The sequence below is a fragment of the Colletotrichum karsti genome (genome assembly GCF_011947395.1).
Source record: "Colletotrichum karsti strain CkLH20 chromosome Unknown Scaffold9, whole genome shotgun sequence".
Taxonomy (NCBI): Eukaryota; Fungi; Ascomycota; class Sordariomycetes; order Glomerellales; family Glomerellaceae; genus Colletotrichum; species Colletotrichum karsti.
Window position 1 is genome coordinate 738,415 of NW_024065909.1, and position 26,238 is coordinate 764,652.

General features: G+C 49.9%; 4 protein-coding genes across 4 annotated transcripts; 3 read left to right on the top strand and 1 right to left on the bottom strand.

Annotated features, from left to right (window-relative positions):
- Positions 1-133: 133 nt before the first annotated feature.
- Positions 134-1,858, top strand: CkaCkLH20_03758 (maltose permease; the record flags this gene model as incomplete). Its single annotated transcript, XM_038886477.1, has 4 exons — positions 134-312; positions 370-432; positions 498-1,203; positions 1,268-1,858. 4 exons carry the CDS (start codon positions 134-136, stop codon positions 1,856-1,858), a joined length of 1,539 nt encoding a protein of 512 aa, XP_038748319.1.
- Positions 1,859-4,454: 2,596 nt separating this feature from the next.
- Positions 4,455-6,666, top strand: CkaCkLH20_03759 (flavin-containing monooxygenase; the record flags this gene model as incomplete). The annotated part of the gene is made up of 6 exons (XM_038886478.1): positions 4,455-4,832; positions 4,883-5,121; positions 5,174-5,322; positions 5,389-5,729; positions 5,792-6,048; positions 6,099-6,666. The coding sequence occupies 6 exons, from the start codon at positions 4,455-4,457 to the stop codon at positions 6,664-6,666; spliced, it is 1,932 nt and encodes a 643-aa protein (XP_038748320.1).
- Positions 6,667-8,213: 1,547 nt separating this feature from the next.
- CkaCkLH20_03760 (uncharacterized protein) lies at positions 8,214-9,710 on the top strand (the record flags this gene model as incomplete). The annotated part of the gene is made up of 1 exon (XM_038886479.1): positions 8,214-9,710. The coding sequence occupies one exon, from the start codon at positions 8,214-8,216 to the stop codon at positions 9,708-9,710; it is 1,497 nt and encodes a 498-aa protein (XP_038748321.1).
- Positions 9,711-19,442: 9,732 nt separating this feature from the next.
- Positions 19,443-20,520, bottom strand: CkaCkLH20_03761 (glucose n-acetyltransferase; the record flags this gene model as incomplete). The annotated part of the gene is made up of 3 exons (XM_038886480.1): positions 19,443-20,183; positions 20,236-20,316; positions 20,377-20,520. The coding sequence occupies 3 exons, from the start codon at positions 20,518-20,520 to the stop codon at positions 19,443-19,445; spliced, it is 966 nt and encodes a 321-aa protein (XP_038748322.1).
- Between the last annotated feature and the right edge of the window lie 5,718 nt (positions 20,521-26,238).

The window sequence follows — 26,238 nt, forward strand, 5'->3', positions numbered from 1 at the left end:
ATTCCCCAGAAATTCGGGCATGCTCTACTTGTTCGTCTCCACCCCACTTCCGACAGCCATCCTCTCCAGGAAATCTGGAACTTCTTTCTATTGATTGTGACAATAGCTACAAGTCTAGACAGCAAACGGTATCATGGAGAAACCTGGTGCTGTGGATCACTTGGAACCAAGTGTCTCTCACCATGATCCCAAGGGTGGCGCCATCGCCGCTACCAACCGGCAAGAACTCGACTTAACTGTCAAAGAAGTCTTCAAGAACCACAAAGCCATCGTTTGGTGGTGCTTCTACTGGGCTATGGCAGCGATTGGATGGTTCGTGGACTTCGGGCGCTGTTCCAGCCGTCTCGTTGACTAACTTTCTGGGCTCAGGGGTTTTGATGCCCAAATCAACGGAGCCATGATCTCGGTCGAGTCCTTTCGCCGAGACTTCGGGTGAGTAGCCCAATCATACCAACCGAGGTGTAACGTAGAGTAAAGCTGATCATGGTCCTCAACAGATACGTCCTCGACGGCGAAGCGATCCTACCGGCCGACTGGCAGTCCGCGTTTAACATTATCTCCACCGTCGGCCAATTCTTCGGAGGCTTTCTTTGCAGTTACCTGGCCGACAGAATCGGACGCAAGAACTCGCTTCTCATTGGTATCGTCGTTTGCAGCGGTGGCTGCGTTGGAGAGATCCTGTCGCACACCCGAGGTGCTTTCCTCGCGTCCAAACTCATCTTTGGTGCAGGCTTGGGCTTCTACCTCACGCTTGCTCCTCTCGCTTGCAGTGAGCTTGCGCCGGTCGCTCTACGAGGTTTTGCTACGGCAGGTGTCAACTTGGGAATTGCTCTGGGTCAACTCCTTTCCAACGCCGTCGTTAAGGCTTTCGGAGAGCGCTCAGACCGATGGGCCTACCGTGGCCCTTTCGCCACGCAGCTCTTCTTCGCTCTCTTCCTCATCACATTTCTCCCCTTTGCCCCTGAGACACCATGGTATCTAGCACGAAAGAATAAGCTCGAGGAAGCGAAGAAGTCCCTGCTGAAGCTGTACGGCAACGACTACGATGTCGACTACAGACTTGCCGGGATTGTGGCGACTATTGAAGAAGAGGCGTCGAATCGGACTTCCGAGGTTGGGTTTATCGATTGCTTCAAAGGGACAAACCGCCTTCGGACAGGCATCTCTACCGGTGTCTTCCTTTGCCAGCACCTGGTTGGAATCGTAAGTCCTGCTTGTTGACTTGCAGTCCTCTTCCCCAAGTCACTTACTAACTGAGGTTTTGCAGGTCTTCGTTCTCGGCTACTCCACATACTTCTTCCAGCTCGCTGGCCTCGATGTATCAAAATCATTCGACCTTGGCGTAGGCGTTACGGCCTGCGGTGTGCTGGGAAACATGGTCAGCTGGTTCGTCGTTGAGTCATACGGTCGTCGTAAAATCTTCATCTCGGGCATGGCTTGCCTGACCGGACTACTGCTTCTCATTGGTATCATGGATGTTGTACCAAGCGATGGCGCAAAGTGGGTACAGGCATCGGCCACGGTCATCTATGCCTTCGTGTACTTCCTGACTGTCGGGGCCATGGCATTCGCCGTTTTGGGTGAGGCATCCAGCACGGCTCTGCGAGCAAAGACTATGGCTCTTGCGACCGCAACTCAGGCCGTCTGCGGCCTGGCAATGAACTTTGCTATACCATATATGGTCAACCCAGACCAAGGCAATCTGAAGGGAAAGGTTGGTTTCATCTTCGGCGGACTTTCGCTCATCGGGACTCTTGGTAGCTTCTTCTACGTTCCTGAGCTGAAGGGCAAGACATTCGACGAGATTGATCGACTGTTTGCGGCTAAAGTACCGCCAAGGAAGATGGGGAGCATGTAGACGATACCCCTTGCACGTATACAGATGCAGAACAGTACTTTGCTGTTGGTATTTTCTTGAGAATTTATATCGTTATTTCCCTGATCATGAACCGCGCAGACTCTTCGCTACGCTTCGCAAATTCCCACACAACACTCTGCATCTGGGGGAGGGGACATCTCGAACCATCGGGAACCACCCCGCTCGATCCACCAGTGACGCCCTCTCCGTTCGAGTAACATTTCCCGAAGTCCTCCTCCCATTGATAAAGTGATAACAAGTTTGAAGCGATTGGAGCAACTAATGGCGTTGAAGCTGTGGCTGTCGGTGCATTTGCAGTCGTCACAGGCGTTGTAGATGCAGCACGTTGGAGCGCCAACTGTACCACTCGCAGCTTCAGCGGCGAGTCCCCCATAGACAGCCTGTCTGAAGCCGTCTCGGTCCGCCACCGCAGCACCTCCTGTTGGGGCTGATAGTGGTGGCTTCGATGGTCATCATGGTCTAGCAGAGCAAGGAGTTGCTGATGGTCCGCTGGAGTTCGATGACACCGACGTTATCTCATAGAATGCCAATATTATAGTCACATAGTTGAAGTTAGACGTCTGATTTTGACATTTAGAAATGATCCACAGTATAGAATTCGGCCTCGACAGGGTTCCTGTTCAATTGCTTGAGGTGTTTTTAGAAACATCCATTTGACGAGACCACAGTTTCAAGCATGTTCTTGATGGTTCATCTTAAAACATTGATCGCTTGCAGGAACCTAAAAAGAAAACGACCAACTAACTAAAAACAACCTCTCATGTCGGATAAGGCTTCCGTCTCACATGCGCAAACAGTACGCAATTGCAATTGGGGGCTTTATGTCATATGTCGCTGGCGCTATCCATATGTGTCATGTGCTTAAGCCATTTAACGCTTCAGCATGCGGGTTTCTTAGCCTATACTTCCCGAAAGATAGTTATGAAAACCTTTCCGTCCTCGATCGTGCATACTTGCCGCCACTTAATAACACTTCTATCATCGATATTATGGCGCAAATTGATGTGAGATTGATTTTGTAATGGTGCATGCAATTGAGGACCTGTGGCTACCTCCAGATGACCTCAAGCATCACACCACGTCGCCCTCGTTGTGTTGATCATCAGCAAAGAATTGATATCTTTAAAGGATCGCCTTGTATCAACAGCCAAGTGACGTGGAGCTGAGCTTGCTATCGCAGCCTACCGATGATTGACTCAGCTGAGTGCCAACCACATGTATTCGGTAAGCGCCGTCTAGCCCTCAGCCCTCAGCCCTCAGTATGAACCATAGGGCAAGTTCAGCTGGCGCCATCGGAGAGAACATGATCTGTAGAAAGAAAGGCTACAGTCGTCGGACGTTTCCATGTATATCAGCCGTGGCGTCAAAGGCTGGATCCTGCTCCAGCCGCAAAGTACGGTCACATTGTCGGGAAGGCCTCGGCCTCGGCGCTCGTCTACTTGTCCGTTACCAGGATGACGGCACATAGGGCCGAAGAAGAAGCGACGCTCCGAGGGTTTTATGTTTGCGGTTTGCTACCGCCCGGAGGACCAAGCGGCGCTCGTGGGGTTGGAAGACCGGACGGCACGACTCGCCATGGCGGTTACCATCTTTACCGCCGTTCGTGTCAGGAAGGGAGATGCGATTAAACGCGACGACTGTTTTCTGATGGCCGGGTCGTTTCTAAGGGTCGTTGAAACATTCCGGGGTGCAGGCGGACATCGGGGGTTCCACGACCTCGTTGTGCCACGGGATGGAGGAAGCACAAAGGATTCTGGAATACTACCGGTTTTGTGACTATGTCTCGGTAAAGTTTTTGCATTGCAGATCGACACGCAGCCCTATACTTGAAAGCTATATAAACAAGCTTTAACCGTCGAAATTACGTATGCAAGAGTTCGGAGCGGCTGAAATCAGAAAACACCACCTCCGGCCCCTAAAATCTTAGTACCATCACCGTGATTCAAGCCCTCGCCCAAGCTTCCCCACGACGTCAGTGGTTTCCTGGGGTTAGCTAGTGCTGCCGAAATGTTGCATCGGCTAAGGACTAGCTGTACAAACGGCGTGAGACAATGTGGCGCCCGGACATCGTACACGGGGCGCGGGGCACCTCCGCCGTCAGATACATCGGCCGGACCATACCTATCAACGCTTGCCATCGCAGATCTACGTGCCAGCATATCGACACCACGGACATGCGGCTACTGCAAGCTGAAGGATTATGCATGCACTCATTTTGAGGGTGGTCGCGGCCGCGCGCGCTTCGTCTCTCGGCATGCCGTAAAGGCGAGCGTCGGCACACAAACATCTCCAACGGCCGACTAGCGAGACGCCACCACATCAGCTTAAGTGTGAGACATGTCTCTCGGGCTTCCCCAAGCTTGTTATGGTGCTAGATTTAGCTCTTCATTGGGCTGGAGGAGCGTCAAGATCCACGGCCCGCTAGCGGGAACGTCCGTGAGACTGTCTTGCGCGTATTTGCGTTGACGCGTTAACATGAAGGGTCCTACATGACTAAATAAAGAGAGCACACCCACTCGGCCCCGAGACAACTTTGTGCTTGAGATTACGGACCCTCGATCACCCATTGGACAGTATGGCTCTTCGCGCGAATTTCCCGGAATACCCTCCGAAAGTCGATATACCGACACAGATCTACGAGCCGCTCCCAGATACCTCGTCCTTGTGCAACTGGGACAATGTCGACGCGACGCAGGTTGGATCGGAAGTAGTATCTGACCTTTCCGAAGGGTTGACGAAGGGCTCTCACCAGTCTGTCGCGAGGCTCTTCGCAGACAATGCGGCGGAGGGCGGGTTCTCGCACTGGAAGGACACATTGGCGTTAACCGCCCACCTGAGATCGTTCAAGGGAAGCAAGGCAATTGCCTCTGCGTTGGTAGAGTTGAGTCAACTTCGAGGAATCGGAGGTTTGGAGTTTCAATTCGCCCAGGTGATCAAGGCGAACGAAAGCCTGGTAGGTCATGATACTGCGAAAACACAAGAAGGCCGACTAACACCTGATAGTCATGGGTTAACTGCAGCTTTTACTTCACCACGACCTCCCCAAAAGCGCAATGCAAAGGCACACTTATGCTGGTTCCCGAAAGGGAGGATGGAAAATGGCGGATATGGTCAATGTCGACGTGGTTGAGAGACTACGAGGAGTTCCCAGAAGACGAGAGCCGCCTACGACAGCCTTCTGCGCCTTTACCTGAGGACTCCAGGTTCGCGACTGATGTGCTGGTTATTGGTGGCGGCAACGCGTTAGTCTAAGTCCCACCCGTCTTCATGTATCAATCTAACTTGTAATATCAGGGGCATTGTCCTAGCTGGTCGTCTCAAGGCGCTGGGTGTTGATTTCGTGGTGGTAGACCGCAACAAGAAGGTCGGTGACAACTGGTTCAACCGATACGACTGCATGCGCTTCCATACATACAAGTCGTTTTGCCATACCCCATACATCTGTAAGAAACCAAACGGACCCCTCACCTCAAGCTTACTTTATCCGTTAACATCTTCTCTCTTTCCAGCCTATCCCGATGACGCAAGCGACACACTATCACGAGACGAACTGGGCACCCAGATCAAAACCTTTTCAGAAGAGTTCGACCTGAACCGCCGTGTGCTTCACCAATCCTCGGTTGCCGCAACCTCATACGATACAGGTAGTCATTCATGGGCCGTGACCATCAACGATGGGATTAGCAACAGTACGAGAACAGTAACCTGCAAATGTCTTGTTGTCGCTACGGGCGCCGGTTTCTCAGGGGTGAATGTGCCCGATATTCCAGGCAGGGAGCTATTCCAGGGTCCTAGCATTCACTCGACCGAATTCAAGAACGGCGGTTTGTTGATGAAGGGCGGCGCAAAGGTGAGCACCCGAAATAAGGCCCATCGAGTTATCATGACAAAAGGTTGCTAATAGTCAACCAGTCAGTCACCATTGTGGGCTCCGCAAACACGGCTTTCGATGTCCTCGGCGACTGTTACAAAGCTGGTCTCAAAACGACAATGATTCAACGCTCACCTACTTACGTGGTTCCGATGACATACTTCGCGCATCCCATGGGTCTCGGAGCCTACGACCTCATCCCGACCGAAGACGCCGACGCGATGGTTAGTGGGGGGCCTCTGGCTGTTGGAGGACCCCTCTTGGCACTGTGCCACGGCATGCAAGCTCTCGAAGAACCGTAAGAGGACTTGTACGGTCACATAAATGAGTTTTACTGACACCTGGTAGTAATCGGTACGACGCTGTTCAGAAGGCAGGATTGAGAGTGCAAGATTCACTCTCGGGCGACCTCATCATCAACCTCATCGACCGCTGCGGAGGTCACTTCGTCGACATGGGCAGAGGTATCGAGCTCATCACCACGGGTGAGGTCGGCATCCGCTCAGGTGCTGTCCCATCAGCTTACACCTCGGACGGGCTCATCCTCAGCGACGGCAGCGAGTTGAAGACCGACGCTATCGTGTGGTGCACTGGATTTGGTAATCTCGATGTAAGGAAGAGTCTTCCAGGCATTCTCGGTGAGGGATCCGACAGGTTCGCTAGTAGGATGGAGTCGACGTGGGGAGTCGACGCCGAGGGAGAAATCCGGGGACTGTGGAAGCGACAGGCGGACGTGGACAACATGTGGGTGTTCGCGGGCGGTACCGGGCAACACCGGTGGTTTTCGAAGGTTATCGCTCTGCAGATCAAGGGTGTCCTGGAGGGAATCTTGCCGGAAGCTTACCGACGAACGCCCGGTGAGTTCGGAGAGGGACACGATGAGATGACTGCCGGCCCGTTGCACTCTAATCTGTGAACCCCTCACTTCCGATTAATAAGGTGCTCATCGGCCAAACTCAGGGCTTAACTGTATGTAGCAGAAATCGTAAATTGCTAATAATGCTCGTCAGATGTTGGTTGACTTGGTATTTGACGTGCTTATTGATCATGACCTCGTGATATCACCCCATGGCTAAACTCCTGATGCACTCGCTCTCTCTCACATGTTGCCGACAACGCGAACTCTTATGTGGCATGGCACGCTGAACCGTACTGCAGAAACCGCTACCCCCATCTTTCATGCTGCCTATTTGGGGCAATCTGCTGAGTTTCCGTTCCTTGTACAAGCCTGGCCTTCTTTCTTCGCGCAGCTTCCTGAAGTGCAGAACAGCTTGACGTTGCCCGCTTGGCATTCACCCTTGGGAGTGCATGTGCCCTGTTGAGCCTGTCGAGTGTTAGCTCTCTATCAACAAGAACCCTGATTTGTATATGAGATGCTGTGATGTCTTACAGAGACACTGGTCGCAAGGCCGAAAACGGCAAGGAGGATAAGATTCGAGAATTGCATAATGGCAGCTTGGTTTCTTTTTTTTCGTCTGAGGAGAACGGACGGCGATGAGACTACCTCAGGCAATGATCTGCTATTTATGATTCGCAGCTGAACAACTCAAACAAAGAACACGAGACCAGTCGCAGCGCAAAAAGGCCGTCGATTCAATCTATTTGAAGCAGCGACCGCCAAGGTAAGGTTTTACCTACGTCAAGCTAACTGCTGGTCTAGACGTCTGTTTTGTAACCCTTCGAGTTCGAGAATCGCCCTTGGGAACCGCTTTTTTTGCTGCACCAACTGCTGACGAAGTGGACCGGTGGTGCTGATTCGAGGCAACCTGAGACCGGCCTTTGCCGATGAGCCCCGTCGTGGCCTGTCGAGGACATGGTTCACCCGTGATGGGACGAGTTCTCTGAGACGTGTCACTGTCAACGGGAAGAAAAGGGTGGCGAAGTTCTCGCAAGCCGGGGCCGCGGGCTGGCTTTAGTGCGTACGGCGACTTTAGAGATGGTGATGAATTGGCGCCTTTTCCGCCGTCCACGTGGGAAAGGGATTCAAAGGTCTAGATGCGAAGGGGTATTGCCGAGATGAGAACTGCTGACCGAATGCGAGGGAATAATGGTCCAGGATGTAAAGTTATAGATGGCCCGGAAAATGCGGACTAGTCCGGGGAAGACAGACCCGGCGGATGGAAGGCCCTCTAACGGCCGCGGGAGTGATCGTCGCCTGGTGAAGACAATGTAAAGGATGATTTCTGGAGTTATGTGGAAAGTGGCTGCAATGAAGAGTGAATGGCTTCAATTTCGACATTGGTCGTACTGCCCTATCCGTACAAAAGTGGCGCTGGCCGCGGGTTCCGGCGCCGGAGTTCACGGGCGTCGGATACCTCAGGCCTTCGGCGCCCTAGTTTCGCCCTTCAATCACATCATCCACCAATATCATCCATAAAGAACGCGACAGAACGAAATTGATTGAGAGCGAAGATCGAGGGGCGAAAAGGGTTAAACAGAGGGTGTGACAACGCTCAAGCAAAAATGCGAAACCCCATCCCCGGCCCCCGATTCCCCCTTATAACCCGCCTCCAAGCAATCTACCACGACCTCCGCGGCAACGGCGCTCAACACCTCGACAAGCTCCACCAGAAGTACGGGCCGATCGTCCAAACCGGCCCAAAACGGCTATCCGTGGGCGATGCATCCGGCCTACGGGATGTCTACCTCCTGCCCCGCCGACTCGATCGACCGGCCCCGCTGTCGGTGCTCCACAATTACGGCTCCGAGAACCTGGTCAGCACCGTCGACGGCGATCTCCACCAGGACCGGCGAGGGCCATTGAGAAATGTCTTCGCGGTGGGAGCGATCGAGTCGGAGAGGGTTCAGGGCGGCATTGCGAATGCTGTGAAGCACTTAATCGAGCGCCTCGATGCTCATGCTGGAGCCGATTCGGAGCCGGTGGATCTACGGCCGCTTCTCAGGGCGGCTTTGCAAGATGCTATGAGCGTTGTCGTGTATGGTCATGACAACGCGTTGAGTGTGCAGAAGGATGAAAAGCAGAGGGTGGCGATGAAGATCGACAACGAGTGGCAGCGGACACGCTTTTTCAATATGTGGACACTGATAGACTTCTACCTTCCTGGCCTGGCCCTCCAGTTACATCGTGCTCGGCTCGCCCCCAAGACGGCTTACGGCTACGTTCCAAAGGACATATACATGAACAAAGTTGGTAGACGGGCCCTGGAACGATTGCGAGATCCAAGCTACCGGGAAAACGGGGCCGACACCGACACCATGATATTTCGCCTTGTCAGCAAGTTCCAGTCGGAGGGTCCGTCGGCAGCGTTGCCTTCAGACGAGTACATACTCAGCGATTGTCTCGATCATTTCTGGGCCGGAGTGATCACCACATTAGATGCCTTGCTACCGACGATTGAGCATCTGTCACAGCCCGAGAATCAGCAGCGCCAGCAGAGACTACGACAAGAGCTGCACAGTGCCATGGATGACGACCATTTAGGGCCTAAAGAGCTGTCAAGAACTTTGAAAGCCCTTCCCTACTTGGACGCAGTCCTCCGCGAGAGTATTAGGCTTAGGCCACCCATACCCGTCGCCCTCGAGCGTCGCGTATCAGCGAGAGAAGGATCGATCGTGGTGCATGGACGGGAGGTGCCCGAAGGGTGGAATGTGAGTGCGGCGGCAAGCGTACTTCACCATAGTCAGAACGTCTTCGAGAAGCCGGAGGAATGGTGCCCTGAAAGATGGTTGGTTGAGGGCAGCGACGAGTCGGAGATGCGGAAAGAGAGGGCCAGGGTCATGAAGAGGCATTTCTTTGCCTTCGGAAGCGGGTCGAGGATGTGTATCGGCGTCAATGTGGCTTGGAGCATCATGAGACAGGTTATTGCTGCGATTTACGGGGGCATGGAGACACGAGTCGACAAGGGCCTCAAGCAGAAGACCAGGCTTGGGCGGGAGTGGAAGGTCATGGTTAGGCTCAGAAACATTGGCTCGGGCCGGAAGAGTCAGATGGAGCATTGATGTTGAAGATGACGCATCTCAGGTGACATGAGACTTGTACAAAGAATCGATACTTACTAGTAATATCGCAACTTCCCGGAAATTGTCGCAGCCACCGCCCAACAACGGCCAGCAAGTGTTTGGGGCTCGCTCATTTGAATACGTGTGTTTCGGTAAGCATGTCGCAAGACGTCATTCAGCAGGCCGTTGGGCCACTTGGAAGCGCTGATATTAGCATGCATATACCATCTGTGTAAGCTCCCTGCTATTGGATATTTTGGCTGATCCCCCTTTCCTACAAGCCTGCTCAAAACACCACATGACGGTATTTCGGTGAACGCATTTTCTAGAAACGGAACTTTTCAAAATTTCCGGACAAAGGTCTCGATCAGTACCGCGCAGCCTCCCCCCACACGTTTGCCGCCTCAAAACCTCCCCTACCAAAGTTGACGATAACAGAAACCAGTCTGGTAATGGATTGTGAGACATTAATGCTGCCTGAGCTCTCCAAGATAATGGTGACGCAAAGCCTATGGTGCACCTTTCATCGGGCGAGAGACTGAGTATCTGCCCTGTCCTCATCAGTGTGGCTGGTCTTGCTTATCTGCAGCAAAAGGGTGTGTCCGGGTAGATTGAACATCGTGTCCAGCTTCCGTTCGTCCGGACGACATGACTACTCTTTTTCGAATCGCTTGGCACGTCCGCCTGGTTGCCTTCTCTCTGAGACAGCACCGTGGTTGGGCGGTGAAGGCACCTCCAGGATCGGCAGCGTTCCCTACGGAACTCCAACAGAGCGTACGTCTGGATCATGAGGGCACTCTCTTGGGCTTTATACCAATGGGAAGTCGATGAGATGCAACCCATTCTGTCATCTTATAAGTGCCCAACTTGGCCAGGCAAAAGGCCCTCACATGATCACGTAGCACACGTGCTATCTTAGCAGGAAGAATGCACTTACTCCCCTTTCAGGCCGAAACCGCAAGTCGTGCCCAATGTACAGGCCGACTGACGGTATCGTGGTCGCTGTTAGAGCACGAAAGTGAAGGTAATCAAGCGATGCTCGCCTTTCTTTCGGGTGAATGCGGACCCAATCGCTTGCGACATCCTCTTCCTGTAACAAGATACTGCCAGCTGAGGCCAGACATGCCCTACATCGGCTGCAGCTATGTGGGTGGTTTTCTTCCCCCTATATCATCTTGGAACAGCCTGCGAAGCTCTTCATCAACTCAACTTTAACCCCATGGTGATGTGATAACTGATCAGCCTCACCTGAATTCGCCAACATCCGGGTCACCATGACAGTTGCAACATGGATCCATCTACACCCTGGTCTCGTCCACGGCGGAAATTCAAGTGGAACTCTGTGACAGCTCGTGATTCGGTCAACATTTCATGGATCAATCAGTACCTCTTTACCAGGAGCCAAATAACTACCGAAGAACTCGACCAAAGCTTGTTTGAGTTATTCTTGGACGCCCTCGATAATCCTCCTCGGCTGAACTACGAGAGACCTGTCCTTGGTCGCGTATTTGGACCACGAAGGTTGGAAAAGGTCAACGACGGAGATTTGGACTTGACATTCGAAAATGAAGTGTGGCTTCAGGACTTGGACCATGACAACAAACCCCGATCATACAATGGCGTTATGCCAACAGCACGTTTCTACGACCTCACTGGGTTCAAGGTAACCATACAACCCGAGAATGACGCACCCAAAGGCTCTTTCTTCTAACTCATTATGCTTCAGCGGGTAAATGCAGAGGGTCTCTCAGATGCTACAAGGAGGAGAATGTGAGCGGATGGTTTATTTTGATTTAGTCTTGTGCGAGCTTTATGCTGACAACTCCTAGTCATATGCAGAACCCGTCATTTGATGCATTGGCTGTCATAGCACTGAGAGCAACTCAAGAAGAGAAGCCAGTCGTTAGAGACTTTCTCTACAAGCACATTGATGGTGATACTTTTATGGATCTTCGTTCAGCAGTAAGCGCACCCCATGTGATTACTCTGAATCTGGACTGACGAACCGTATTCGACCAGAAAGCTGGCGAATTCATTCTAGAATTCCATCTCTCCTCCTTAGTCTGGGTAAGCGGAAAAACAGCACAAGTGGACAGTCGCATTGCAACTGATGGAAAGCCGTTGAGAAGGTCTTTCAGTCTATCATTTCTTTCGGCGAAAAACGAGAGCAAGAGTCCATCGGCAGAGGACGATTACCTCTATGACAGTCAAACATCGATATGCCTCACTGGATGGGATCCTTCTAGCTGGACGGCATTTTCCCTGACCGAGTCATATTTTGCTGATCATACAAATGCGGACGACCCATACATGTTGTTACATTACGACGACTCAAATGACCCCGATGACTTGCAGATGGACCCCATCCGCATTGGCGACGGGTCTGCGGACCAAACGTCCTTGAAAGATTCCCGAGCCTACTTCTTGCAAGTTGTCTGTTTGCATCTACAAAGAGCTTGCGAAAACTGGCGAACAAATGAGTACAACTTGCGGGAATCAGTTCGCGTAAGTCTATTGCAACATGGTTTAACACGTTTTTTTCGTGTGTGGAGCTGTATCAAGCCAGAATTACATGTTTCACTCCTGTGAAAGGCTTTGTCTGCGAAGTGTTGCAGCCTTCTTGCAAAAGAGTCCTCATTAAGATTATTATACAATGCTGATAGATTTGTTTGGATAGTTAGGAAAGCCCCACATCCCACTCCAACGACGCGCAACAAATCTTGGTAACTTCGATGGCGGTTCAGAAAACATCGAAAGTAGTGAAGCATGGTTGAAACAAATCACTGAGCTACACACTGTTCTGACTAATGCCCTTTTAAAGACTATGAACGCCATGAAAAGGTTTCTGTCGCATTGGGAGAAGCTTCACATGGAAAAAGAAGACGAGACTTCTGCAAAAATTCAAGAATCGTGTGACATCATTTCAGATCTTGTAGAGGAGATGGAGAAGACTTTCCGGGATTTCAACGAAATCAAATCAACGATCTCTACCATCGAGAAAAACGTGAGTTATATCTATCGTTGAAGAATCGTACTGTAAATCCAGCATGGCTAATACCTCTCAGCTTGTGCTCCACATTGCTGTCGATAGCGAGCGTACAAGCAAGCTTCAGTATCAAAACATTACGATTGTAAGTCTCGTGAGAAGCTTGACTGGGATGCAGACCACGCCTTTTTAAGAAAACTGTCCACTAACTCTTGGATTTCTGCCCTTAGCTTCAGTTCTTTTCGCCAATGTCACTTGCGGGTACAATCGTTCAAGCTGGCATGGTTGTGGGGAATGTGTATGTGTGCTACATTGTTCTTACGGTTGTGTTGTCTGCAGCAATGTTCAACCTACATCGCGCCATCACTTTGTATGATGCATGCTCGGCGATGATGAATTGGAAACAGCCGCTGAAATCATTACACAAGGAGGTCCCGGAGGAGACTGTGAGAAATGAGGCAACGGGCACGGGAATCTCTCTGGAGTCTTATCCGGCAGGTCTTCATAGACGAACTCGCCCCACGCCAACAGAGAGAAGTCCAGTGTAGAAGGTGGACTAAACATTCAATTAAAACAATATCTTTAAGCGTGTACTTTCATAACAGGTTGAGTCTTATGAGTGCGTGACTGGTGGGATGGAACAGTGTGATATGTGAGAAGAGTGTTGGCAGACAAGGTGTTCGCCCCGAAGGTAGATTGTTCCCAGTAGGCCACAACCCCATCCATCATTTTGAGCTGTCTGATTGATACTAATTTCCATTGCAACTGAACTGATCAAAGCATGATTCTAATCCACGGAGTTCAATTTCTTCCGAATTTTAACTTCCCATGCGACTTGAAACGCTCCAGTCTCGTCCACTCCTGCCCATCTGTGCCAAAGATGCAACTAGTTCTTTCTCGATAGTCATCGAGAACTGCGTCACTTTCAATCTCGATTCTCGGCCTCGGAACCTCTTCCAGAACAATACCCGAAAGCCAAGCCTATTAGCCCGGGATTATGCTGGAACATGGGTTACTGCAGCCGCCACCACTCTACGAAACCGCGAACGCCTCCGTCGGGGCTATAGTCAATATATTGGTGTTTCTCGTAAAACATAGATTAGTGAACATCCTCCAGACTTTTTATTAAGGGGAACAGGGCTTGATCGAATGTCTGAGACATCTGAGTTAATCGTGCAGAAAGAGCATTATCCAAAGGGGAACCCCAGATCGATTTAAATACGTCAGTTTAAATTCCATCGTTCGCCTTTGCATTCTTTCAGTCGTTTCTCAGCCAACGCCGTGAGGATGATAAAAAAACATCCCGGGCAAATCTTAAATTCTATCTTTGCAAGAATTTTGCATTGCTTTTGAGGCGCAGTCTCTTTCAAAGCTCTGTCGGCCTTTTAAAGATGTCCTCGCAGTGTTGCTCCGCGCATGCCTCGTTCTCGTACACCATCTGCGACAGCAACCATAGTGGTCATGTCCTCAATGTCTCTGCACCTACTGGCAAACAAGATCCACGAATCCTTGTGGCTGAAGATATTCAACACGGGCCCAAACGCAAACAGGTCTATTTGTGGACTTGCGTAAGTTAATTTGAACCCCCCTGGAATGGTCCAGACAGTTAATATGTATCTCTTCAAGTGTCGATGTGGCCAAGTGCGAGTCCCCATCCGGAATGACGCGTGTCCAAGTTGCGGAGAAACAAGATGTGCCTACTGTCCAGTTTCTAGAGTCAGAATCTAGACCTAAGATTTTCGTTAATATGTTTGCTCTTCTGTTGAGCAGATTGTAGTGCGGGAAGTGGTTAATGAGTCTGCGAACTGGTAACGCGCCTCAAATCCTCAGGCATTTGAGAAGATGCTAACTTTCTAAAGGAATTATATCATTTTGTCCAAACAATTGCAGTTGTTATATACAGTTATAATTAGAGTTCAAGACATAAGTCGCATTGTTATTTATTCGGGCTTGAGGTTCTACCGGCGGTGTTGTGGGTGACCGCATCAGATGGGAATCTAGACTTTAAGTCGGCCTTAGACGGGTAAAAGCCTTTAGACAAGCTCATATTCATATTTATCTTCCTTGAACGGTGGTTATGACATCCTCAAAGTCTGCAAATCTTTATAATATTGCCACTTGCCAGCGTATTATCAACGTCCGGCTAGACCGGTCTTCATGGTGGTTGAGGACCTTGCCGGCTGACGCTATCGCCACGAGTCATCTATAGGCATAGTGGACGTGCGGACACTCTACCGTCACCATCTTTCTACTGCTTATAAGTATGAGTTAGAGGTGCTATTAATGCCTTATATTACTGCTTCTTATACTGAATAGATGCAAGAGCTACAAAACCTGTAAGCCACCTAATAAACTGCACGGAACCGGTCTGCAAAGACGCTTCAGGTAAAGAGAGCCGGTCTCAATTTCCGCATAATCAAGTCAGCCGCCACATCCCAAATTGAGTGTTTCGGTGAAGCAAAGTGGTGTCCTTGACTGCACAGGTGTCTTGTGTCACACCATTGTAGTAAGTGACGAATCGCAATGCACTATGGTCTTGTGTCACTCACACTACGTGTAAGACCGACTCGCTTATCGTTGGAAACAAGAATCAATCATCTGTGCCACTATGGCGGCCTGGCATGTCTCTCGCCCAAATCAACCTTGAAGACGTCCCAATCTAAAGATTCGGTGCGCGGTTAGCTATTAGGTTCGGATGGGATCTAGCTAATCAGGTCTTTCACGCACATTGCATCTCGACATTTCAGTGACAGATCCCATTGGCATTGAGCCTTTCTGGTGTACACACCCTTGGTTACTATGAAACTCCTTGGTTGGCCAACGGGCCACCCACCATTTAGCCTCCACCCACCTATAGAGACGAGTCCTTGTGGCTGATGTTAAACATGTTGGGCAGAAATCTGTTTATTAATAGGGCTGTTGAAGAAATAGTTCAGCCTCAGCGGTCAGTTGAGCCTAAGCAACCACATGGTATTGTTGTCCAGCCCTCTCCGCACCAGGGCAGCAATGCATGATCCAAAGGGGAAGTTATAGCCCTTCGACGAATGCAGATTCTTAGTTATGTATTCTGTCCTAATATCGTTCGTCACTGCCCACTGGGATTCTATTCTGACTGGACTTTACAATCCATCACGGGGTTGCCAAAAGTCACAAAGTGCTTGGGCGCCACCAAAACTTGAAATTTCAGTTGAAGAGCCAGAAAGCCCTGGGTTATATATGATGGAAATGGTGAACTTGATTTCTACCTCTTGAACTTCATTCATAGATAGTAGATCACTCAAGCGCTAGGTGAGAAAGATAGTTCCACATTTTCATTCGATTGGAGGAACTACAATGTAATCGATATGGCTTTGTCGACATCCCGGCATGTTCTGCGTCGAATGATTGATTGGAACCACTCCATCATTACGAGGGAGTCCGATGAGGCCTCACATGTTGAAGAACACCTCAACTTGAGAGCCGAGTACCCGGACTATTATACGGATCAAGGCCTCCTGGATATCTTTCTCAACATTCCCGACCAATCACCTAGGTTTCAATACGAATACCCTGTGTTGAGAGAATTTCTACCGGAGTCTGACTTGGAAAGAGTAAGAATGGGGATCTTGGAGACTCCAAACCAAATGGCAGCGTGGATCCATGACCGCAGCCAAGCCAATAGCCCTCGCACATATAACGGCCCGGTTACCGCGAAAGACTTCCACCGGATTTGCAGGCTCAAGGTATGGCACAAATGGCATGACAACTTACACCATATTTCTCATTAACTTTGATCCCTATCTACCCAGCGAACAAACCAACCCAACATGCCAAATGCAGACATTAGACGAGTGTGAGTACCGTGGTATAGTCTTGAGCACGCTTATTTTGTGGTCAGCTTTGCTAATGAGACAGCTGCAGCTACATACCCAACCCTTCAACTGTTTCTATCGGCACCTTAGCCCTCACGGCATCGGAACATATATCTATCGCTCTACGAAAATCATTGTTCAACTATCTCTCGATGGAAACAAAGATAGGAATAGAGGCATCGGTAATCCAAACTTTAGTCGACATTCCGTTCACAGTTGAAGGAGCATTTATGTTGACAAAGCTGTTTCCTAGGTATCAGGCGGCTTTATATTTGAGTTTCATATGCCTTGCTACATTTGGAAATGCAGCTCTGCTCCTCAAATCGATACACGACTTACGGCCGATGGAATACCATTACGGGATGTGATAAACGTATCATTCATTTCTGGCTTACGAAACTCTGGGGACCTTTCACATGGTTCTGACTTTCTATACAAAAGACAAACTTCTATATGGTTCGTCGGACGGAACGTTAGAAGCTGGACTGCTTACGGCTTAGTTGACTGTGTTTCGAATCAAGGCAGCCCTGACCCAAATAATCCAGACGAGCTGTCTTTCTATGCGAGGGATAATGATTCAGACTTGACTAGCCACGAACTGGATCCATTCGGATTTGGCGAGTTGACAGCGGATCTGGCTTGGGCCAATGATCCGCGGACGTATTTCCCTCTCATTCTCCGGTACAGAGCTGAGAGAATGCACGAGCACTGGACAAATGTTCGATTTCAGCTGTGGAATCGGGTTCTTCGTTATGTAAGTCCTCTTACTTTCTTGTGCTCTCGTGCATGTTACATTCCCGTACGAACGGTGTGTCTGGATCAAGAATCGCATGGTACCGAGATCTCGTCACCATTTCTTGCAAGCTGTAACTATCTCAATCTGGTATGCATGATTTTTTAGTTCATTTGGACCTAACATGTGCCACTTTACCAGCTACAAACCGATCCAATGCCTCTTATTCGGCGTGCAACAATCGCAACAGCCGACTATGACTATCAGACTGTTCATGATAACGCGTTTTGGGTCAAGAAAACCAGAGATCTCATTACTCATCTAATCATTACGCTTGCAGAGAACTTGAGATCTTGGAATCGGTTTCTAAAGCCTGAAGAAGTGGCCATGCTCACACACCAGGCGGATACGAGAATGGCTGAGGGGATCGAGGGGTCATTTTCCGATATATCGACTTTCATCATCGGCATGGAGAAGGATCTCGAAAAGCTGCGAGACCTTGAATTGGTGGTCGCCAATTTCAACAATGAGGTACGAAAATCAATACATGTATGCTTTCATAATTAGACTGCTGACCCCGAAGCTTGTAGGTCACCCTTCGAGTCGCTGTTGATAGTAGGAGTACTATTCCTCTTCAACAGCTGAATGTCATCATTGTGAGTACTGTCGCTGTCCGGGTTCTTTTACTTTGAATTTCTGCTACTCATTTGTTTCCATGTTGAATCCACACACTGATTCAATTTGGGCAGCTTCAAGTCTTTTCGCCGATGGCTTTAGCCGGGAGCATTATGCAAGCAGGGCTGTCATTTGGGCCTAACATAGTCTGCTTTACTGTCCTTAGTATTGGGTTGACTTTCATTATGTGGCATCTGAGATGGTTTGCCACACGGTTCGAACAATTCCGCAGCCAACAGGTTGCAAAGCCATTAATCGATAACGAGCTCAGGGGAGACTCGTTTGGCAGTCACGCTAGTCAAACAGGTTTTCGGCTTTTACAGCCGCTGCCCTCGGCCCACCAGAGTCAGGGGAGAAGTTGGCCATATAGGTGAACATTTTAAGGCAGTGTGAAGAGTCTGCGGATCTGGTGGAAATGAAAACAATGTCTATCGTAACCGTTCAGCTTATGACCCGTAGAAGTCCGTTTCGACGCATCCAGCAGAACAAGTAAATAGATGTGGCACGACGATAAAACTCGCACAGAAAGGTAATAGGCAGTAAGCCCTAGTACCCACATGAGCTTGAAGGTGCATTATCAGCCAGGGTTTATGAAACGGCTGGTTTCAAGTTGAAGGCAGTTCCCGAGCGATACTTGAGTCGGGTGGCACAGGCAAAAATAAGAAAGTCAGGGTTGCATGGTGGGCGAGCATTATGGGATTGGAGTATAGTGAGTCGTCTATTTTACCCCCAAGGAGGCGGCTTCTTTATACCTACTCCTAATACCAGGCGGTAAGTACGTAGCCCACCTTATACTGGTTGGGTATGGCGAGATGTGGAATAGAGCGAAAAGATAAGCGTGGCTGCATTGTATTGCTCGGCGTATTGCAACTGTTAGTACGAGGCTCATGTCTGCAGTTAAACAACTTGTTGAGCGTATTTTCTCACACCTTCTGCAGCCCTGCGGCCCAAGATGGCCGTCGAAAATTGGCTGGCTTCGGCCGTGCCGATACTCGGACCCGCTGGGACCCGCAATTGCCGATGCTGCGGGCCTGTCGCGCTCCGGCTGTTGTCGGCCGATCGGATAAGATCCCGGATTCATCAGTGCATCACATAAGGGAGAAGATAGTGACTCAATCGTTCCAAGTCAAGGAATTAACTATGAATAAGGAAAGCTTACGCTAGATTACACTCCCATTTCCAACGAATGCGTACATGTACTTTCGCAGTGTCAGCCCATTGGCTGGCGGCCTCCTCGCAATCCATATCCGTTGAAATGAAGCACTCATTTCACCCTATGAGCGGAAGCATTGCGAATGACTGACATGACGCGGCACTTTTTGGATACTGCTTTGACGTTTGTGTCACAGCAGGGTCTGGACAATCACGACTCGCGTACGTCCAGATGGATCTTTAGCTTGACTGTTCCTGCTATAACCAGACAAGCATGTGGGCGGTGTAATGTATCGCAAGAACACTGAGGTGATGAAGCAAGATATCTAGTCTATCTACTCCATTACTATGCTGCACTGGTTGGACTTTTCCCTGTCGTAGTCTTCGTAAAAGCCGGTCCACATGAATCGATCTGCGCATCGAGGTTGATCCGGCTTCGCGACGGCATCTTTCGGGCACTCCGGCATAACAGCCTGCCATTGCTGCTTCGTTCTCGGTAGCCACGGCTTCGGCAAAGGCCAGTCGCTAAAGTGGACCAAATACGATCTTGAGACTTCTGCCATCGCATTCCATTCTTCGTCCTCCTCGGGCGCAAGATATTTCGAGTGATCCTTGGCCCTGAACTCTCCCGTCAAGAGAGCGAGCCGTCGATGGGGCAGAATCATCGCAGAGCCCTTGAACATGTGGTTGATGACCTCCATATCGAACTCGCCGGTCGTCATCGCCTCATTTATTATCTTGTGGTATCTCTTCTCGTCCGGTTCGATAAGCATTACGTGCGACCCCAGCACCTGCTTTGCGATGTCTGTATCCTGTTCGTTGAGCCAGTACGCTCTCGGTACCGCGACGGGGGCTTTCGGGCTGAGGAAGTAATGGTCCATGGTATTGAGGACAAGGGCATCAGAGTCGAAAGCCAGGATTCGTGTCCATTCGGTTAAGGCAAACGCGTGGAACTTCGTTAGGCTATCGCGCCAGGTTGCGTCGCCCTTGTTCGTGGAGATGACATCGAATGCGCGCATGTTGATCTCGGGTCGTTCTATCCTCAGCTTGGCCAAGGCTTTTGCTTCGCGAGTTGTCTAGAGAAAATCAGAGATTGATTTTGCAAGCGAGTGGTATTTTGAGACATACCCCTTCCAACCAGTCCTTCGGATGAATCAAAACAAGGTCTTCCTTCGCACCGTATCGACGAAGTCGTCCAAAGTTAATCACCTGAAGAGTTTCTGTCAGCCGGCGTTCCCTGCGAGTTCGCGAACGTAGTTCGTCACTTACCGCGTTGCAAAGATAATCCATGCTCGTCGCGTACTGAGCATACGCAAACTTCGGCTCCAATTTCTCGGTTGTCCATTTCGGTTTCCACGAAGATAGGTCTTGGACAAGCTCCTTCACGGGTGCCGGTCTGTGGTCTGGTGCCAGGAAAAGAAAAGTCGAGATGAAAACCAGAAGACTCAGAGTGAAGCCGAGAAGGACCTGAACACGTCTTGGGAGGTGTAGCAATCGCCTTGGAAAGTTCAGGATGGATAACCTTCGCCGCCCATTTGTCCCGTCGTCGTTGGCATTCGGCGTGATGCCGTCAAGAGACCACGGCATGTTGGAAATAATATGGACTGACGCGCCTGTAATGTCATCATGTACCACGCAGTAGCCTGGGACAATGGCATTATAAGAAAAGTCATAGGCTTGACCAAAATGAGCCCAAGTGCCCTTCCGACAGAGGAAATCAAGTACCGAGGGTGGCCCCGCCTCGGCGACTCAAAACACGGACGAGCACCAGTACCTCATTTGTCGGCTGATATTCCCGAAAGTATTTATTTCTCCCTTCGTATTCATGCTGCAATAGGGAGCACAAGGATACAGCGAGCGGCCATGCCGATTGCGTCAGCCAACCATGGTGTATGTGGGCTGCTGGAAGTCAGCTAACGGGTCTTATCAAGTAGCAGAAGCCACTCTAATCGTCAATGGAAAGGCCGTCTTGTTGGTTCGCAGATTTTGAAGCCCCTTGCCATTTCCCCTCGTGGGATGCAGAGGTATCAGGGCCACTATTACCCGCATTGTCACTCTCTTTACCCCTGAACACTTCTACAATTTAGTTATCATAGACTCTCACAGGCTTCGTTCTGCCGATGAAGCTTTCGCTATTCTAACGTGGTCTGTCCTTCTTTCTGACAGAGGAAACATGATCCAGCCAGCCTGTGCTGTCTCGCCCCTCGGCGAAGCTCGATGTTCAGTATTGAGCCACAAGGACAATTGATATGTACTTCACAGAAGACATCAAGTGCTACCGAGGCATTGGAAAGGCCCAGTTGTCCCAAAACCTCGTATTACACCCTTCTTGTCTTATCGGGGGGCCATGGCCCAGAAAGGAGGCGCAGTCTGAACCGCACTTTGCTTGATGTGGATAAGCATAAGTTTTTGCTCCAGTCAGATCTTCCCCGAGGAAGTACGATCCATTATTCAAGAGGCAAGGGAAGGGCGAAACTCTTGTATTGAGTGTGGGTTTTCTTGGCCTCTTTTCATACTCTTTTTGTCAAATGACAGTCATGTCCGCACCCAGCTTTCCCGATTATGAATTTGCTCCGTATCTACAATACGGAACTGCACCGCTCGTATGTATGGACGCGTAGACACTTAGCCCCGCTATAGGCAGCAGAATAAATCAATCGGCAGTTTTTGTCTGCAGTAAATATTTCGCATGGGTCTCAACGGTGGGATAATTCGCAAAAGGTTTGGGCTACTGAACGGAATAGTGCGTACAGATTAGAATTATTTGTCTCCATCAAGCGTGGAGAGAGTTGCAGGGAAATGCTTGAAAGATGTTAGGGGTCACTGAGTTGACGTTCTCCGAGCTGGTCGAGATGGAAGCGTGTACTGTACTACAAGTAGACCGATGACGTTAGGGCTGGGCAGAGAGGCACAACACAACATCTGAAATACTAGAGGCTGGTTCTGACATCCAACCATCGCATATACTGTGACCTGTCTACCAGACAAGATGCAGGCGCTAGTCGATGATGGTGCAACAGTCCGCCATGCATCATCTTGGGCGGCGTCAACGAGCCTCGCACTGGTAAACTTTCCGACGTCGATACGGCCTCAAATAATGATTGATACTGACTCTTGGTAGCTCGTCATTCAGAACTCGATCTCTCTCGTGGTATTTACCTCGCGCCATTCGCCCCCTCGTTGTCCCAAGAGCTGACAGACACCTGAACAGTTACTGCACGCAGTCCAACAGCCGACGGACGCCCATGCCGACCGATACGAACCGTTGACAGCAATTATACTTTCTGAGGCACTGAAGCTTTTTCTCTCCGTCAGCTTCCTGGCTTTTGACGCCAGATCACTGACGGAGAGCGATGAACCTCCTCGTTCGTTCGTTGAACGCCTTCGGGAAGGGCACCCGAAATCCTGTCCACCTGCTGTGTTGTACACCGCTGCTGCAGCTTTTCAGAGCATAGGAGCGCGCCACCTCGATGGGTTGTCCTTCGTTGTGCTTTCCCAGTTGAAGCTACTCCTTACACCATTGTTCTCAATGCTTGTTCTGAGGCAAAGGCTGACGATTTTACAATGGATGTTTCTCCTGATGATGACGGCTGGCATTATACTTGTCCAACCGGCCACTCTTGGCCCGTCGTCCATGGGAAAGCAAAGCGACCATAGGGCGTTACTGGGCTTCGTCTCCATGTTCGCGTCAGGGACATGCGTCGCGCTTGCTGGCGTCATTATGGAAACAATGCTGAAAACACCCGGAAAATTCGTTGTCCGTAATGCTCAATTATCAGCCTACGGCTGTTTTTGCGCAATTTTGGGTCTTTTGGCGCGTCCGGCATTGAGCATCACGGGATCCGGAGGCAGCCACCATCAGTCCTTTTTCCACGGCTATCATGCTCTGGTCTGGACCTTAGTTGTTTTGCAAGCTGCAGGTGGATTTATCGTCGCTTGGTCCGTTCGCGTCACTAGCATAGTCGCGAAGAATTACGCCCAAGCAATTGGGTTCCTGGTCGCGTCTCTAGGGCCCGAGATGCTATCGCCACAGCACCTCCCTCTTCGAGTAAGTCGACGCCCGTTGTTCGTCTCGTCTCGTCCCGTGTTGACCTCATGCAGACATGGCTGGGAATTACCTGTGTAGTATTTGGTGTGGTGGGATTGCTGGGCAACGCTGGGGTTCTGAAAAGGAAAGCTTCAGCGGAAAGAAGTGGTTCGGCTATTGATTCCGAGAAAGCCATGGAAAATATGCCCATACCAGGAGTAGACTATCCTCATAGTCGTAGATAAGACCCAGATCTCAATGACTTACGTGACAAAAGTTGCCTTCGGCCCTTTACCTATTGGTTCTTTATGAAAAGCGAAAGCGAGGATTGTAGTTCTCGCAAATTGCTATTTTTAACCGTACCGTAGTGTTAACGTTTTCGCCCCCACATTCCGATACGGTCATCTCGTCTCATTATCATCATGTCATTGGCTTGACTCCGACGGTTCGCACAGCAGAGATGAGATATCTTGCCACGAATTTCCTCCTGCTTCACAGGACGCAGCAGCAGGCCCCCTTTGCTGGCCTCTGAGTATCCTCAAGATCATCGGAGGAGGGACCCCGAGGCCAGCCGCGACAACCCCTGCTCTACGTCGTTCCCAGCTACGCTGCAGGTCATATCAAATTAGAGTACCCATGGAAGCCGCTTTTTCAGATCGTGGGAGCTCAGGCCACAGAATATGTTTCTGGGTGCGGCATGAAGACAGTCGCAGAGTTTTCTTAGGCTTTTAACCTCCCATGTTGTCGTCGGGAATAGAATGAGACCACAGGTCAAAGCCCCTGCCAAAAAGGGTTACTGATTGCGACGCTAAGAGAATCCTTGACCGCTGAGTAAGCGGATCAAGTATCTAGTTGTCTACGATTCAGCACATCTGACTCTGATGTGACAGAAACATCATCTCTTAGCGCAGGGTTCTGGGGTGTAAAGTATCCCAAAATTTCTATCCCGAACGTTTGTTCGTGAGCTTTATATACTTTAAGCTTACACGGGCTTCCGCAGGCCCGTCATTTGTCAGTGTTACTCCATGGGATCACCATGGTATAAGTTTTTACTCTGTTTTCTTGGACCCACAGCGTTGCTTTCACAGAGTAAGAAGAATCATTCATCCCTCGCTAGCTCAGAACCCCTCCGGGACTGGGAAGTCTTGTTGTAATATCATTCTGTTGAACTTCCCGGACTGATATGTGTTTACGAGAAGCAAGACAAAATATGGGTAGCGATCTGTGAAGAGAACTTCAATGTTAGCATCTCGGCCGACCGGGATGTCGGCTGAGCTGCTGCTTGACTTACTGCTCATGTGATGGACTTCCAACTCCATAATGGGGGCTGAGGCTCGTGCCGTCCTCGTCGCTCGGGATGACTTCCACCTTTTTGGGTGGGATCTCGGCTCACAGTCCTTGCCGCAGAAGTTGCCCGTAGTCTTCCCGCGATTTAGGTTTCGCTGAGATTCAAGCCAAGGATCTTCTGGGATACTCATCGCGTGGATCGCAACCTCATAACTCATGTCGCGTTTGTCACTGTCACAACTGACCGTCAAGCCATACTCATAGCCTTGGCTTAGATCGAATAGCATATGAGCTTTGAAGCGCTCGTTTTATTCGGTATCCGCCGCGGCTACCCAAGAACTCACATAGGTGTCATCGAACTAGCCAATAGACTCAAATCAAATTCCAACACGTAATACGCGTTTATGTCGTGGATCATGATCGACGATGTGGGGGGCGGGACAATATCTTGCCGTCTATTTATACTTGATTACTATTCCTCCCGTGGTGAAGCGTAACATCAAAAGGAGTTCCCTGCGCATTACAATGCAGCCACCCTAATCTTTTTGCTCTATTTGGGTGAAGCGTGACATAACATCACCCAAACTCGCCAACGACCAGATTGGGCATACCTCACAGAAATCCACTTGGCGTCAAATTTATCAACCTAAATCTTGTCACCAACTATCTCACTGCGGTGTTCTCGGCCTCCGTACATGGACATCTCGGTGGCTTTATACCAAAAAAAGGAATAGGTTTCAAATGATGGTCAACATTCGGACGATGGTGATGTGGTTACTTAGAAGGTACCGGAGGAGACCACCCGTTTTATTCAAAGGACTAAAGTAGAATCGTAATTCTGCCTAACATTTCTTGAATCCAAACGTACAAAGCGTGTGATTCTTCATAGCTAGTGTCAAAAAAGAAATTATAGGTACTTTTCCGTAGCGATGAGCGTACATGCAGCTGAGGCTTAGACGTAAACGAAGGGGACGCGAGGAGATATCTAGATAGAAACAAGAGCGTCCCTGTTGAGGACTTGTTTCATCCAGTGCCTCGTTCGAAGAGAGTACATCAATTGCCATAAAATAATTGAACTCGGAAAAGATACATCAGCTACGCTCACCTTGTAGTTCATGGCTTTCGGTCTGGGCAGCTCTTTCCCATAGTCAACATAACATCCCGAACATCGGGCAATCATCTCCATTCCCTTCCTGCGCATTCTATACAAAGCTGGTGTATTCCTTCATTGAGTATCTACTTGAACGCGTCGATAGTACGCTCAACTCATCAAAACGTCTGACTGCAGGCTTCAACGCCGTAACATTATATAGCCCAACACAACAATGACCTACATTTCTTGTCGATTAAGCATACACGAAGCTTATAACTTGATCTTTTCAGGCAGGATGTAAGATGTGCGCTAGATATCGCGTATTCTAGTGCGTCACATGCGAGGTTTCAAACCATCTGAGAAATTGTTAGCTGGGTTAAGTAGATTACAATAGCTCCATGTAGTCGTTGGGAATGAAGTGTACTTCACAGCTCACCTGTGTCACTTCTTGCGAATCGATTCCATGTCCCGTTTCCCAGGCAATCTCTGGAACGTAGTCGTGAGTGCGGCGAACCCGATGTCAAATTTACCTCTGGAGAACTTCAGGGCATCATTGAATCAGCCGCCTTCCAGTCAAGGCTTCCAGTCAGCTTCCTCATGCCCTCGCGCTTCCTTTTCTACCGACCTTGATGCAAGGCTACTTTCCGATGAACCGATCGGTGAAATGACAAATATAACTGTCTCTAATGTATTAAAGCGACCTATCTACGATATGTGCACCTTC